A 16,100-nucleotide genomic window follows, 5' to 3' on the forward strand; every position below is an offset into this window, starting at 1 on the left:
ATTTTCTTGTTTTTATTTCTTTTTTTTTTTTTTTTTTTTGAGATGGAGTCTTGCTCTGTCACCCAGGCTGGAGTGCAATGGCACGATCTTGGCTCTTTGCAACCTCTGCCTCCCAGGTTCAAGTGATTCTCCTGCCTCAGCCTCGCAAGTAGCTGGGATTACAGGCACCCGCCACCACACCTGGCTAATTTTTGTATTTTTAGTAGAAACGGGGTTTCACCATGTTGGTCAGGCTGGCCTGGAACTCCTGACCTCAGGTAATCCACCCGCCTCAGCCTCCCAAAGTGCTGGGATTACAGGTGTGAGCCACTGCACTTGGCGGTTTTTATTTCTCTTAATGTTCTATAATAAACATTTCCTTTAGAACAATGAGGCCAACCAAAAGAAAAAGAATAAAAAGCAATTTAACCCCCTCGCATTCCTAGCATTCTCAGGGCTTTACCCAGTGGTCCTTCTCTACAACCCCATTTCTTGTTATAGCTTCATATGGTGGCTGCTTTGGGCCTTGGCCATGTTTTCCAGCAGCTGGGCAGTGGAATGGAGTCTGGAGTTGTGCCAGTGGCCCTGGTGTGGGTGCTCCCTGCTGTTAACTTGATGTTTGAGAATGGGCATCTCACATCCTTACAGGGGCCTGAGTTTTATTATCCATAGGGGAGAGTGAATAAAGAGCTCCCAGGGTGATGCCAGTTGTGGGGGTGATCTGAGGATGCACTTAGTGCTTCAGGACGGCGAGGGAGACGCTGCTGTGCTCTTTCAGTGAATGCTGCGAGTAGGCCCTTCCCATACTCAGGATTCAAGAACAGGTCTGCTGTCCAAGCGCAGTGGCTCACACCTTTAATCCTAGAACTTTGGCAGACCACTTGAGCCCAGGAGTTCGAGACCAGCCTGGGCAACATGGCGAAACCCCATCTCTACAAAAAATACAAAAATTAGCTGGGAATTGTGGCATGCATCTGTGGTCCCAGCTACTCAGGAGGCTGAGGTGGGAGGATCACTTGAGCCTGGGAGAGTGAGGCTGCAGTAAGCTGTGATCACACCATTGCACTCCAGCCTGGTTGACAGAGCAAGGCCCTGTCCCAAAAGGAAAAAAAAAAGGCCGGGTGTGGTGGCTCATGGTTATAATCCCAGCACTTTGCGGGGCTGAGCAATAAACTGTGATCACACCACTGCACTCCAGCCTGAATGACAAACAGAGAAAGAGCAGGTCTGTTGCTTGGCCACCTGCCCTGGCCAGTACTTGGGAAGCAGCCACCACAGCCTATCGGAAGGGCCCAGGAGAGATGGGGTGGTGAGGGGGACCCTGGGAATCAGGCTTGAGTTCTTGAAACCGAAGGCTGAGACCATTTTGCCAATACCCTGCCTCCCTTGTGCTTTCTTTCGAGGCAGCAAAAGTATGTGGATTACATGATGCGTGAGTTCCAGGGAAAAGAGGACATGCGAAAGAGCCAGTACCGCCTGCACTTCTACCTTCCCATGACGGTTGTCCCCCTGTAAGGAGCCTCTTCCTGGGCCTTGGTGGGTGGGGTGACTGAACAAGTGCTGGTGCCAGCCTGCAGTGAGCCCCTCCCTCAATCCGTGACCTTGCTGGTGCTGACCAGGGGCTGGCATCAGCCTGCTGCCTGATGTCCTTTGGCTAATTTCAACCTCACAGCCCTGTAAGTGTTAGGACTAAGGTACGTGATTTGTCCCCATTTTATAGATGAGGCCACTGAGGTCTGGAGAGGTCAAATGGCTGACCCCAGGCCAATAGGTAGAAAGTGGCGGGCTGCTGTGTTTGGCCCTCTCAGCCCCCATTCCCCAGTATACAGCATTGCTTCACCTGCTTCCTGTGCTAGTTGGTGCGGAGTGGGTCTGGCAGTTTCATCATAGGGGCACAGGTGGCACAGGTGGCCAGCACAGGCAGGAATAGGAGTTTCCTCCCAGGCAACAGGGAGGGAATTGCTCCTCAAGCCCCCAGCCAGGCCCTGGAGGCCTCAGAGTGGCTGACCCCGGGAGTAGGTCCCTCTGTTACTCCTGGAGCTGGTGGCACCACCCTGCCTTGGCTTCTGCCTGACCGCTCTGCTCACTCTTCCTCCTCGTGGCTCCCCCACCCGCTGTGCCCACTGAACCCTGGCTTTGCAGGGGAGGAAAACTGTCTTTTCCCTCTACCCATCTGAGGTTCATTGGCAGGGACATCTCTAAGCGAAGACAGAGTTACAAGGACGAGCATACAAGTTTATTTAATATAAGTTTTACATGACACGGGAGCCTCCGTAGGAAATGAAGGCCCTAAGAAACAGATAACCTGAGGGTTTTCATGCTAGGTTCAATGGAGGGTGGAAAGCTGTGGACAAATAAGATAGGACAGAGGGGCCATGAGCCAAGCGTAATACATGGCGGAAATAGCAAGGACGTTAGTTCAGATTCTTGTCCGTGTCCCTGTGTCTTCGGGCACCCCTCACATGAGTCTTATGACCGGCTTCAGGGTAAGGTCAGACAGTCCTTCCTCAACATACTGCTTCTCAAATTCCTTTAGTTTAACAGACTCAGTATGCTGCGGTGCCCTATTTGGGGGTAGCATGTCTCAAACCCCCTCAACCTCTTCTGTCTGTGCCAGGGGTTGATCTGCCTCGCTGTGTGTTCCTCCCCCTGGACTCCCTAAGCATGAGTAGCACTGCGGGGGCTCTGACCTGCTGGGCCTGGGCCGCCCAGGTCACTGGATCCCTTCCTGCAGTCCACCCTGGAGCACTGTTGCCTGGGGCAGGTGGCCAGGCAGGGAGCTGGGTCCTGAGGTACAAGGTGTGGCAGCCTACATTTGTGACCAGGTCAGGAGGGAGCTGTGGGTGGGTCTGTCCTAAGAGGACCAGACCCAGACTAGGCCACGGGGAAGACCAAGAGCTGGAAGGCAGCCCCGGCCCTCAGGCAGCCTGGGGTTTAATAGAGAAGGCGGCTTGAATGAAAGTCACCCAAGGGTAACTTTTTTTTTTTTTGAGACAGAGTCTCACTCAGTTGCCCAGGTTGGAGTGCAATGGCTTGATCTTGGCTCACTGCAACCTCCGCCCCCCCGGGTTCAAGTGATTCTCCCGCCTCAGCGTCCCAAGTAGCTGGGATTACGAACGCCTGTCAGGCATGGGCCTGACTAATTTTTTTGTATTTTTAATAGAGATGGGGTTTCACTGTGTTGGCCGGGCTGTTTGTCAACTTGGGGCCTCAAGTAATCCGCTCACCTTGGCCTCCCAAACTGCTAGGATTATAGGTGTGAGCCACTGTACCCGGCAATAACTTAAAACAAAATTTTGGTTGGGATTTAATTGAGAAATAACCAATAAATATGAATGATAAGAGATTTCATAACTGTATTTTTTAAACATTTACTGGTTTATTATAAAGAATATTACAAAGGATACAGATGAACAGATGTGTAGGGCGAGGTATGGGGAGAGGGATGCACAAGCTTCAGGAACCTCCGTGTGTTCAGCCATAGGGAAGCTCTCAGAACCCAGTCCTCTGGGGTTTTTAGTGGAAGCTTCATGATATCAGCATTCCTGCCCCTAGGGCATAGGGCAGGACTCTGGGGCTGTGGGAGTTAGGAACTGTGGGCAAAACATATATATATATATAAAACACCACAGGCCCCCACTCCTGGTTTTTGAACACAGAGAACACAGCTCCCTTATAGCAAAAGAATACACAACTCAAAAGATACTGGCACATTCCTAGAGTCCCATTTAGTCATTAATAATTCATCCCATCCATCATAGTATATGAATGTCTCCCAAGCTGAGGCCATTCAGGTTTGTAGGCTTCCTTTCAATCTTGTCAGGTTCCAAAAGCCGGAGTTGGCTTGGCAAATAAACCTCTCAGGCATCAGGAATCATTGAGCTAAGAGACAATGTCATCTCTCTTTTCTTTTTTTCTTTTTTGAGATGGAGTTTTGCTCTTGTTGCCCAGGATGGAATGCAGTGGCACGGTCTTAGCTCACTGCAACCTCTGCCTCCCGGGTTCAAGTGATTCTTCTGCCTCAGCCTCCCAAGTAGCTGGGATTACAGGCACCTGCTACCATGCCTAGCTAATTTCTATGTTTTTAGTAGAAATGGAGTTTCACCACGTTGACCAGGCTGGTCTCGAACTCCTGACCTCAAGTGATCCATCCACTTCGGCCTCTCAAAATGTTGGGATTACAGGCGTGAGCCACCGCATCCAGCCAGTCATCTCTTGCTCTGAGAACTCCTTCAAGTTGTTGGTGTAATACTGGATTTCTCTCCATTTAATCCATTTATTAATCTTTACCCTCAGCTAGTATTCCTCCTTTTCTCCATTTGTCATTTATTTTTACCCAAACTTTTCCTCCTTTGCAAGGGACATCGGGTTCAGCCACTGTGCCTATCTGGATCGTTGGTAGCAAAGCTACTGTAGCGAGTGCCTGCCCTCAGTCCATTCTCATTCGTAGAGAATAGGGTTACACGAGTTCCAAACTCGCGAGCCATTTTTACCATGAGGCAATATAGCTGTATTTATTTTTAACCCCCATTTTGCCAGATGGGATGAAGGCGCAATACACCCCCATCAGGCCCTTAGGGAATTCTGACAATGTTTTAAAACATGGTGACTGTTTCTTGCTTAGAAATTATCCCTGCCCAGGCATGGTGGCTCCCACCTGTAATCCCAGCACTTTGGGAGGCCAAGGTGGGTGGCTCACCTGAGGTCAGGAGTCCTGGCCAACATGGTGAAACCCTGTCTCTACTAAAAATACAAAAATTAGCTGGATGTGGTAGCAGGCACCTGTAATCCCAGCTACTCGGGAGGCTGAGGCAGAAGAATCGCTTAAACCTGGGAGGTGGAGGTTGCAGTGAGCTGAGATGGCGCCACTGCACTCCAGCCTGGGTGACAGAGCGAGACTCAAAAAAAAAAAAAAAAAAAAATTATCCCTGCTTCCAACACTTGTAATTGGACCCCTAGGACAACTGGACCAACAGGTAGCGGAGAAAAAAATTTTTTTGTTACCGGAAAGAAGTTCCGATTCAGACTGCAAGAGAGGGTTCTTGGGCCTCATGCGTGAAAGAATTCAGGGCGAGTCCGTAGAGTAAAGTGAAAGCAAGTTTATTAAGAAAGTAAAGGAATAAAAGAGTGGCCACTCCATAGGCAGAGCAGCCCCAAGGGCTACTGCTTGGCTATTTTTATGGTTATTTCTTGGTTATATGCTAAATGAGGGGTGGATTATTCATGAGATTTTTGGGAAAGGGATGGACAATTCCTAGAACTGAGAGTTTTTCCCTTTTTTAGACCATATAGCGTAACTTACTGATGTCACCATGGCATTTGTAAATTATCATAGTGCTGGTGGGAGTGTCTTTTCGCATGCTAATGAATTATAATTAGCATATAATGAGCAGTGAGGAGGACCCGAGGTCACTTTCACTGGCATCTTGGTTTTGGTGGGTTTTGGCTGGTTTCTTTACCGCATGCTGTTTTATCAGCCAGGTCTTTATGACCTGTACCTTGTGCCAACCTCCCATCTCATCCTGTGACCTAGAATGCCTGACCTCCTAGGAATGCAGCCCAGTAGGTCTCAGCCTTATTTTAACCAGCCACTATTCAAGATGGAGTCGCTCTGGTTCAAACGCCTCTGACAATTTGGGTAAGAAATAAAAAAGTAGTCATTTTACAAGTGTATTCCTCCCTTGGCACAACTGCATAGTCATACCAGCATCCTCCCCACTTTTCTTCCCACATCAACCAGAAAAACAGAAAATCTAGTGAGGACACTTCTTGGTCCCACTCCTGCTGAAGGTGAGCACACACTCTTGAGGGTGGGTAAGCCAGCCCCTCATGCATCCGTCCCCTCCGTTTTAGACAACTAGTGTTTCGATTGCCTGTTGTGCTTTCTACCAGCAATGGGGTTCTCTGCCATTGTTGGACATTATGAGCTGAAGAGTTTGTTCTTGGTCCGAAGAAATGAGAGTCGGCCTCCAAACCCACCTGACATCTTCTACTCTCTGTTTTTATGGCGCTCTGAGCAAAGCCCACTCCGGAGTTAGTGTCTCTTCCTGTCCAGACCCATTTGTAGCCCTCCAGGGCTACCAGCATCAGTCTCAGCTGTCTGCTGTGTTTCAGGGCCTTCCCAGAGGGACTGTGTCTCATGGCCATTGGCAGTCTCTGTCTCTCTTGCTGACAAACAGAACGGTTCTTCCTGGCATTATCTGCCTGAGGGAGTGCAAAAGGAACATGTCTAGATTCTGCCCATCTCCACACTCTGCAGCTCCCCCCTAGTTACTCATTTATGGAACCAGGTGGCCACCTCACGGGAGCATATGGGGATCTCTGCTTGTCAATTCCAGTCAGCTTCTGAACCTGGGAGTTCTTCTGAGGGGCATTGACTTGTTCAGCTTTAATGCACCCCTCAAATCTCCACAGGGCCATGCTCCACGGGGCATCCCTTCAACAGGCCAGGTTTCCCTGGTCCTCTTGCCTGAGTGCATGGCCAGGCCATCGATCACTGCCTGTGAGTCAGTAAAATCCCAAACACGGGAGCTTCCACCACTGTTCAATTCTTCCGTCACTGTTAGAAAAACAGCATGCAAGGCCGGGCGCGGTGGCTCACGCCTGTAATCCCAGCACTTTGGAATGCCAAGGTGGGTGGATCACCTGAGGTCAGGAGTTTGAGACCAGCCTGACTAATGTGATGAAACCCCGTCTTTACTAAAAACACAAAAATTAGCCAGGCGTGGTGGCATGCGCCTGTAATCCCAGCTACTCGGGAGGCTGAGACAGGAGAATTGCTTGAACCCAGGAGGCAGAGGTTTCAGTGAGCGGAGATTGCGCCATTGCTGTCCAGCCTGGGCAACAAGAATGAAAACTCTGTCTCAAAAAAAAAAAAAAAGAAAGAAAAAAAAGACAGCATGCAAATGCAATTCAGCCCACTGAGGCTGATCAGTTTCTACCTTCTTTGCTGCAAGTGGCAGCCCTCCAAACAGAATATTGTCCATTCACTTTGAAACTGTAAACCCAGCATTTCCTCGTTGGTCACTTGATAGCTGTTCACGGCACACTGTCCAAGTGTCGACAGAACCCAGCATCACCTCACACAGTTCCAGAATCAGTCCTGGGGTAAAGAGGCTCATAGCTTGTGAGTATCTCTTGCTTGCATTCAGGTAGCAAGATGCTGAGTAAACCATTTCCATTTTATTGTATTTATTTTTTGGGATTTTATTTTTGAGACAAGGTCTTGCTCTGTGGACCAGGCTAGAATGCAGTGGCACCATCTCAGGTCATTGCAACCTCCGCTTCCTGGGTTCAAGTGATTCTTTTGCCTCAGCCTTCCGAGTAACTGGGATTACAGATGGCCGCCACCACGCCTGGCTGATTTTTTGTTGTTGTTGTTGTTGTTTTGAGACAGAGCCTTGCTCGGTCGCCCAGGCTGGAGTGCAGTGGTGCAGTCTCGGCTCACTATAAGCTCTGCCTCCCGGGTTCATGCCGTTCTCCTCCCTCAGCCTCCCGAGTAGCTGGGACTACAGGCGCCCACCACCATGCCCAGCGATTTTTTTGTATTTTTAGTAGAGACGGGGTTTCACCATGTTAGCCAGGATGGTCTCAATCTCCTGACCTCATGATCTGCCCGCCTCGGCCTCCCAAAGTGCTGGGATTACAAGCGTAAGCCACCGCGCCTGGCCTAGTTTTTGTATTTTTAATAGAGACGGGATTTCACCGTATTGGCCAGGCTGATCTTGAACTCCTGATCTCAGGTGATCCACCTGCCTTGGCCTCCCAAAGTGCTGGTATTACAGGTGTGAGTCATTGCGCCTGGCCAACCATTTCCATTTTATTATGGAATTTCTGGCCTCTGTAGGCCCCATTAGAGCATTTCTCTGATATCACCCAAGACATCTGGGTATTTCAGGTTTCAAGATAATTTTATATCCTTCAGTCATAGGGGTAGCTTCAGTTAATGTCCCATAACAAGGTAGTAAATGCCCCTCAAGAGGACATTCCCTAGTCCAAAGTCCCAGTAGCTGTTGCAGGGAGGTGCTTACAGGCTTTTGTCGTAAGCCCCAGGAAATGCTCCACAGAGGGCTATCCAGTGGAGAATTTGTCCCTGCCAGCTCTTTAGCTTCTACTCTGCACTGTGTGGGCCTGGGCAATCTTACTGGTTCCCATGTAGCATGTCCAGTTCATATAGCTTGAAGGGCGATTTACATACCTCTGTTTTATAGCAGTAGGAAGGGGAGACATTCCCTAATTAGATATAGTGTTCATTCCCATGATACAATCAGATAAAAGCAACCATTTGAACATGAAGTATGTTCAAATACATAACTGTACATTTTGGCATGAACACATTGCTTAATAAGGTCAAGCCTTCACTGGTCTATTTCTTTCTTTATTTTTTTTTGAGACGGAGTCTCACTCTGTCACCCAGGCTGGAGTGCAGTGGCGCAATCTTGGCTCAGTGCAACCTCTGTCTCCCGGGTTCAAGCGATTCTCCTGCCTCAGCCTCCTGCGTAGCTGGGACTACAGGCGTGTGCTACCACACCTGGCTAATTTTTGTATTTTTAGTAGAGATGGGGTTTCACCACGTTGGCCGGGCTGGTCTTGAACTCCTGACCTCAAGTGGTCTGCCCACCTCCTGACCTCAAGTAATCCTCCTGACCTCAAGTGATCCACTCACCTCAGCCTTCCAAAGTGCTGGGATTACAGGCGTGAGCCACTCTGCCCGGTCAGGTCTTTCTATTTCTTTGGGCCATTTAGATCTCAAGGGTGTTTAAAGGTCCTGAAACAGAATGTCAAGAGGCTTGTTCCTATATTCTCCTATTTATTTGTTCAACCTACAAACCCGGAGAGCATTTCCAACTTGGTGGGGAAAATAAATGAGTAATATTTAATTACCTTCATGAAAGAGTAACTTAAAACATTGGCTTACCTTTACTGAGCCTGGGCCGGGTGCACCAAATGCAGCCTCTCATCTGATCCCATCACAGCCCTAGGAGGTGCAGGTGCTGTCATCATGCAGGTGAGGAAACCAAGTCCTCCCTGAGATGGCATGTCCTTAGGGCTGTCTTCCCTTTTCCTAGCTGTCACCTATCATCCCATTCTGCACAGTCTTTGGCCCTGACAGAAGTGGCAGGGTTGGAAGAGATGAGAGGGCAGCTGAGAATATTCATCACAATCTACCCAGAGCCATGGGCTGAGGATAGGAGAGAGGAGAACCGTGTCCAGACACGTTTCCCTTGCTCTTCTGCAGAGATGGTAATGGCAGTTGAATTTTCACAGTGGCGTGGGTTATCCTTAAGCCCAGGGTCAGACCAGGCCCACCGGATTTGGAAAGGGCCCTGGAGGAGGGGTCACAGTGCCTAGGTTCTAGTTCCAGCCCTGCTGGCAAATAGGACATAACTCCAGGCAAATGATTATTCCCTGGGCCCCTGTAGGATGAGGTAATATCACCTGCTCTGCCAGGGCTCAAAGATTGGGCAGATCAAGTAGGAGAGTGTGTGCCATGCCATGTTGGGAAGCTGGAGTGGCAGGGACTCTCAATGGCCAGATAGCTGGCTTAGCCCACTTGGGTGCAGGGAAGCAACCCACAGAGGGGAGCATCAAAGCCTGTATGAATGCTCAAGGGCGGCATCCTGCGAGGCCAGGCCTGCCCCCGGAGCTGTTGGCTGTAGGTTTGGTGTGTGGGACCCTAATTCCCCACTGCTCCTTGTCCACTTTGATTTCATCCTTCGGTTCTGTTCCCCCCTCTACCCCAGAGCACTAGAGCAGTTGCTAGAAAGTGCTGTTTCTCAGTTTTCAGCCTCAGGCTCCACTCTGCTCACCCTCTCTGGGCAGTTTTTCCTATGATAGAAGCTTTGCGAACAACCTCCGTTCTGTCTCCTCTGTCCCATCACGTCGCGAGGAGGCTGGCTGGCTACTTCGCAGGATAAGCCTGCTGCTTCTCACTTCTGGAGCCCCGCCTCATATCAGCTTCTACGTGGGGCCCTTTTTCTTTTGGCCACTGTTGATGATCCAGTAGAAACCCGCTTGGAAGAGCCAGCTATGGGTTTATGGCGTGCGCATGTGCGTGCGTGTGCGTGATGCTCCGCCGGCTTTTGTCCCTCCTCCTCGGTGGCTCTCTGTTCTGCCGCAGGTGCCCCCTCCCTGAGCTGTTTTTGCTTGGGCTCTTCTCTCTTTCATCGCCTCCCACAGGAACCATGGCTGTGAGGTGGTGAAGGTGGTGTTTTTAATCCACCGGTTCAAGAAGATCGGGTGTTTCCTGACTGTCACCAAAGACGGGATCCTGCAGTTCTGGTCTGAGTCCTTCTCGCTGATGAGCTCCTTTAGGGTGAGTGGGGCCCCTACACATGGTGCACACATGGGTCATTGGAGAGCCTCTGCCTTAGCACCCCCATGGTGAAGGTGACCTGGAGCCAGGCAGATTCATGGTCTAAGCAGCCTGGACTTGCAGTCACAGCACCTGGGTCCTGACTTGGCTTCACTGTGGGAGCCACACATTTCCCTTCTGCTAAGCAGGATTCCACCTGGATGTCCATTCCATGTGGGCGTCTCACAGACCCCTCAAATCCATTAGCCCAAACAGGTGTCCCTTTAGCTGTCCCTGCCCACCAGGTTTCCTTCTCTTGCGTCCCCATCTCAGTGAATGGCATTGTCATCCCCAAGACTCCTGTGCTAGGGGTCAGCCACTCCCACGCTGTCCCCACGTCCTACCGATTCAGGCCTTTTGCCTAGTCCAGGCGGGAAATCATAGTGGTTATGAGCATGGGCTCTGGAGCCCAAATCCCAGGGTCAGAGTCCTAACTGTACCAACTGCAAGCTCTGTGACCTGGACAAGGTACTATATACTCCCTGTGCCTCAGTTTTCCCATCTGTCAAATGGGGCTAGTTACAGTGCTTCTTTACAGTCCTTTTGGGAACACGTGATGACATAATACATGTGTAGTGCTTGGGGCAGGGCAGGGCACGCAGCAAGTCCCTGCTGGATATATTTGTCTTTGTGCTGCCAGCTCCTGGCTGAGAGTAGTAAGTGAGAAGACGCTCAGGAGAACCCACTGTGTACTTGGTCGCCAGGGCCGTCCAGAATCCTCCAGCAGACGAGGAAAGCACTGCTCTCCAGGGCTCTACAGAAAGGTTGATTGAGAACACAGCCCCCAGATGAAGGGCTTTCTGAGCCTGTGTAACTGCAGAGTGATTCACAGTTGCCTCAGGGCTCATCCTTTGGGGAAGAAGAGGCCTGGGTGGAACTAGGGTCTGTGGGGTCCCATGGCTCTCCTTGGTGCACCAAGGGGGAGTCACGATCACCATCCTGAGGCTGTGGCTTCCATAGCCCTCCACCTTACCTTTCTGTGTGTGGACTGGGGCAGGGTGTGTTGCAGACAGAGCTCCTGCTTGTGGCTGCTACATGGTCACCAAAGCACCTCCAAAGGCTGAAGGGGACAGAGGAAGGCTCTCTGGGAAGGCCCAGCAGACCTGGATTCTTCCTGGAGGGGCCGCTTTGGCAGGAGTAGGCCTCCCAGGACCACACACCCACTGTCATGCAGATGGAGAGACCTCAAGTTTGAGGCGGGGCCTGAGTTCCACTCAAGAGCTATGTGATCTTGGGTGCAGGTCACTGAAACTCCCTAGGGCTCTTGGTTTCTCTGAACAGTGCAGGGGTTGGGAGTTACCAAGCTACTGGTGTGTGTGGGTTAGACCCCAGCCCTGGGCAGGAGAGAGGGGCTTAGGAGGGTTCTGGTCCATTGTCTTCACCGCCGGAACCACCTGGGGAGCCCGAGAGCACAGTCCTCTGTGCTCTTGGTGCTCTCTGAGTTCTGATGGAACAGGCTCCTCTCTGCCCCTGCCTTCCCTATCCCTTCTGATTATCCATCTAGAGGAACTGGTTTACGCTCCTCCCTGCTCCTTCCTCCCAGCTTTTCAGATCGTACTTCTTTCTGCTTTCTTCAGTTCAGAGCCTGTGGTGTGATTCAAAGAGTAAAATACAGCGCCAGGCACGGAGGCTCACGCCTGTAATCCCAGCACTTTGGGAGGCTGAGGCAGGCGGATCACTTGAGGTCAGGAGTTTGAGACCAGACTGGCCACCATGGTGAAACCCCGTCTCTACTGAAAATACAAAAATTAGCCAGGCGTAGTGGCGCACACCTGTAATCCCAGCTACTTGGGAGGCTGAGGCACGAGAATCACTGGAACCCGGGAGGCAGAGGTTCCAGTGAGCCGAGATCGCACCACTGTGCTCTAGCCTGGGCGACAGAGCGAGACTCCGTCTCAATAAAAAGAGAGTAAAATACAGATTCCTTAGGTGGCCACACCTACCTCATCTCTGGTTTCTCTCCAACTCTAAGCTGAGTGGGCTGGCCTCCCTCTTCCCCAGGACACAGCAGCTCATTTCTGCTGACCTGGCTCTGCTCGTGGCTTTCCCTGCCTGGAGTGCCAGCTCACATTCTCTCTGTGCACATGCTACACGAGTGCAGGATGCACCAGTGCTGAGCTCCTACTGAGTGCTGGGCACCACCCTCAATGCTTCAACTTTCATTATTCCACTCATTCCTCGCAACTTTGCAGAACAAATTCTCGGTTAGTAAGCCACTTTGACCAGGTGACATCTGCAGATGGAAAATAGGATTCTGACCTATCTCCGGGGCAGACAGGGGAAGTCAGTCTTCCTTCCCTCAGTTCCTACTTCCTCTCCCTGCAGGCAAATGCTATGACCAGTTTTGGGGTGCTCTTCCATGGCTATCCTCTCTACATATCCCCCTTTTCTTTTTTTCTTTTTTTTTTTTGAGACTGGGTCTTGCTCTGTCACCCAGGCTGGAGTGCAGTGGTGCAATCACGGCTCACTGCAGCCTCAACCTCCTGGGGTCAAGGGATCTTCCCACCTCAGCCTCCCAAGTAGCTGGGACTACAGGTATGCACCACCATGTCCAGCTAATTTTTTCTTTTTTGAGATGGAGTCTTGCTCTGTCACCCGGGCCGGAGTGCAGTGGTGTGATCTCAGCTCACTGCAGCCTCTGCCTCCTGGGTTCAGGTGATTCTTCTGCCTCAGCCTCCCGAGTAGCTGGAATTACAGGTGAGCACCACCACGCCCAGCTAACTTTTGTATTTTTAGTACAGACGGGGTTTCAACATTGGCCAGGCTGGTCTCGAACTCCTGACCTAGTGATCTGCCCACCTTGGCCTCCCAAAGTGCTGGGAGTACAGGTGTGAGCCACTGCGCCCGGCCTTTTTTGTTAATTTTGTAGAGATGGGGTCTCCCTATGTTGCCTAGGCTGGTCTCGAACTCCTGGGCTCAAGTGATCCTCCCACCTTGGCCTCTGAAAGTGCTGAGATTACAGGCGTGAGCCACTGTGCCCTTTTCTTTTTAAATGCGATAACGGAAGCATATTATAATATTGCTTTTTACCTTGGTTTGTCACTTAATCATGTCTCTTGGCAGCTCTTTATTGGCATGGGCACAGTTCCTTTGTTCTTAATGTCTGGGTGGTGTCCATGGTGTGGGTTGATAATCAGCTGTGCTTTCCAGGTGGCTTCTGTCCTGTTGCTCTAATAGCAGCTGCAGCGTCCCCTTTGAGTAGGTGCAAACACACCCGTAGAAATGTCTTGGAAACAGATCCCTGGATCATGAACTATGCATATTCAAGAGTTTGGTTGTTTTTTTTTTGGGGGGGGCGGGGGGCGCACAGGGTCTCACTCTTGCCCAGGCTTGAGTGCAGTGGTGTGTTCACGGCTCACTGCGGCAAGACTTTGATAGAACTGTGAGACTGCTCCAGAAAGGGGTTTTAAAGAAGGTGTTCTTTAAGCCCATTTTATAATTGTGGAAACTGAGACCCAGGGAGGCTAGGGAGTTTATCCAAGGCCCCTATCACTAGACTTAGTGGTAGTGCTAGGCTCCATGCCAGGTCTGTGGTGGCTCCAGGCCTTGTGTGGCAGGAGAGGTTCATGGGGAGCTGCACTGGCCTGAGTATGCATCCCAGCCCATCTCCTCTGCTCTTCCTCTGGCCAGCTTAACCAGACCCAGCAGCTCTACAACCAGCCGATGTGGGTCATTGACATGGTATGTCTGCACAATATGAACCTCGTTGCGGTTGCGTCTACCAGGCAAAAGATAGGTGAGTCCCTGGGGGCTTCCCAGCTCTGCTCTCAGCCACTGGGAGCCATGCATTTGTGCCTGGGAGAAGTCTGTTGGCTGAGCAACTGTGAACATGGATCAGAGCCCCCTGGGAGGATAGCCAGGTGGAGAGGCCTTAGTGCCAAGTAGGCAGGGGGTGGTCAGTGAATGCTCGAATGAATACAATGATGTTGAACAGACCCAAATTTACAAGCCAGAGGCCATACTGGTCCATCTCTGGTCCTGATTCTACCTCCTGCCTCTTGCCACTCCTAGTCCAGGCCCCCTTCACTCTCACTTAAATAGCCTCTCCTGGCCGGGTGTGGTGGCTCACTCCTGTAATACCAGCACTTCAGGAGGCCGAGGTAGGCGGATCACCTGAGGTCAGGAGTTCAAGACCAGCCTGGCCAACATGGTGAAACCCCGCCTCTACGAAAAATACAAAAGTTACCTGGGAGTGGTGGCACACGCCTGTAATCCCAGCTACTCAGGAGGCTGAGGCAGGAGAATCGCTTGAACCTGGAGGTGGAGGTTGCAGTAAGCCGAGATCGCGCCATTGCACTCCAGCATGGGCAACAGAGAGAGACTCAGTCTTAAAAAAAAAAAAAAAAAAAGCCTCTCCTGCATGCCGTGCTTCCCTGATGCCCCCAAAGGCAGGATGTGCATTACAGTGCCCTCTGCAGAAAGCCTTCACCCTACCCCAGTGTTCTTAGGATGGAGGTGGGATCCTCAGTGTGGTCTGTGAGGCCTTCAGAGGTCTGAGCCCTGCTGCCTCCAGTAGTCTCCACCTGTCCCCTCCCTGTGGTGCTGAGGCCACTGTGGTCTCCTCTGGTAGGTGCTGTGGCCTGGGTCTCTGTGCTCTGCCATCCCTCCTGCCCCTCTCTCAGCCCCAACAGCCTCTGCTTTTCTTTTGGCTCTCATCTCAGAAGTTACTTCCTCCAGGAAGCCCTCCCTGACCCTCTAGTCCAAGATCCTCTGTTAAAAAGACCCCATGAGATTGTACCTCTTCCCTTCAAGGTCCCCCTTTCAGTGTCATCTCACATGTATTAGTTTGCTTCTGTTTAGCACATGTCTCCTCCTCCAGACTGGAACCTCCATGAGGTCAGGGACTGCATCTGTTCTGCTCAACTCAGTGTCTCAGCGCCTGGTACCTTCTGGATGCTCGATGACTATTGAATGGATGGATGATGAATGAGGCCTCTGACTGAGCAGACCTGTAAGGTGGTCAGGGAGAGGGAATTAGTACATGAAATGACAGCTGGCGATGTGAGGCTGAATGGGAGGAGAGAGAGTGGCTGTTCTGGAACAAGCAGGGACTGGAATAAAAAGGACCTGGGTTCAGAGCCTGGTCCCACTGCTCTGTAGATGTCTGCCTATGAGCAATTACTTTACCTCCCAGTGCCTCGCTTTACCCAGAGGTAAAATGGGGCCTATGATACATGACTCCAGGGTGAGTGTGGCTTAGTAGTTAGGTGTGTGAAGCTGCTGGCATAGTGCCTGGCACATAGTGGGCAGTTAATCAACACTGACATCATTATGAGGCTAAATTGTGTGATACAGAGAAAGTGGTCAGCCGTCAGCAAGGGCTAGAGCAATCTATCTGTGACCCGCCTGGGCTTTCCACTGCAACATCTGTTTCCTGGGGACCCAGTGCTGTCCCAGGCTTTCTCACCCTTTATCCTCAGACAGCCCTGAGAATTTGGTGTTAAAACCCCATTTATTTTTTATTTTTTTGAGACAGTCTCACTCTGTCACCCAGGCTGGAGTGCAGTGGCACAATCTCGGCTCACTGCAACCTCTGCCTCCCGGGTTCAAGAGATTCTCCTGCCTCAGCCTCCTGAGTAGCTGAACTAGGGATTCATTTATTTTGGTTGAAAAAAAAATATTGAATTCTGGTTCGATGATGGGCTGGACCTGCTCTGCTGGGCCCGTGTTTGTTGGCTCATCAGGTGTCTGGGATTACAGGTGCGCGCTACCACACCCAGCAAATTTTTGTATTTTTAGTAGAGATGGGGTTTCACCATGTTGGCCA

At 51.0% G+C, this 16,100-nt stretch overlaps 1 protein-coding gene across 4 annotated transcripts in view; it reads left to right on the top strand.

The window, feature by feature from the left end:
• The window catches only part of EFCAB8 (EF-hand calcium binding domain 8), a 104,699-nt gene that overhangs the window by 18,332 nt on the left and 70,267 nt on the right, over positions 1-16,100 (top strand). For all 4 annotated transcript variants that reach the window (XM_055104475.1, XM_024926866.3, XM_055104474.1 and 1 more), the window contains 3 exons: positions 1,387-1,490; positions 10,159-10,294; positions 13,964-14,069. In XM_055104475.1, the coding sequence (XP_054960450.1) occupies positions 1,387-1,490; positions 10,159-10,294; positions 13,964-14,069 (346 nt within the window). The remainder of the gene's footprint in view (positions 1-1,386; positions 1,491-10,158; positions 10,295-13,963; positions 14,070-16,100) is intronic.

This window comes from Pan paniscus, chromosome 21, assembly GCF_029289425.2.
Source record: "Pan paniscus chromosome 21, NHGRI_mPanPan1-v2.0_pri, whole genome shotgun sequence".
Lineage (NCBI taxonomy): Eukaryota > Metazoa > Chordata > Mammalia > Primates > Hominidae > Pan > Pan paniscus.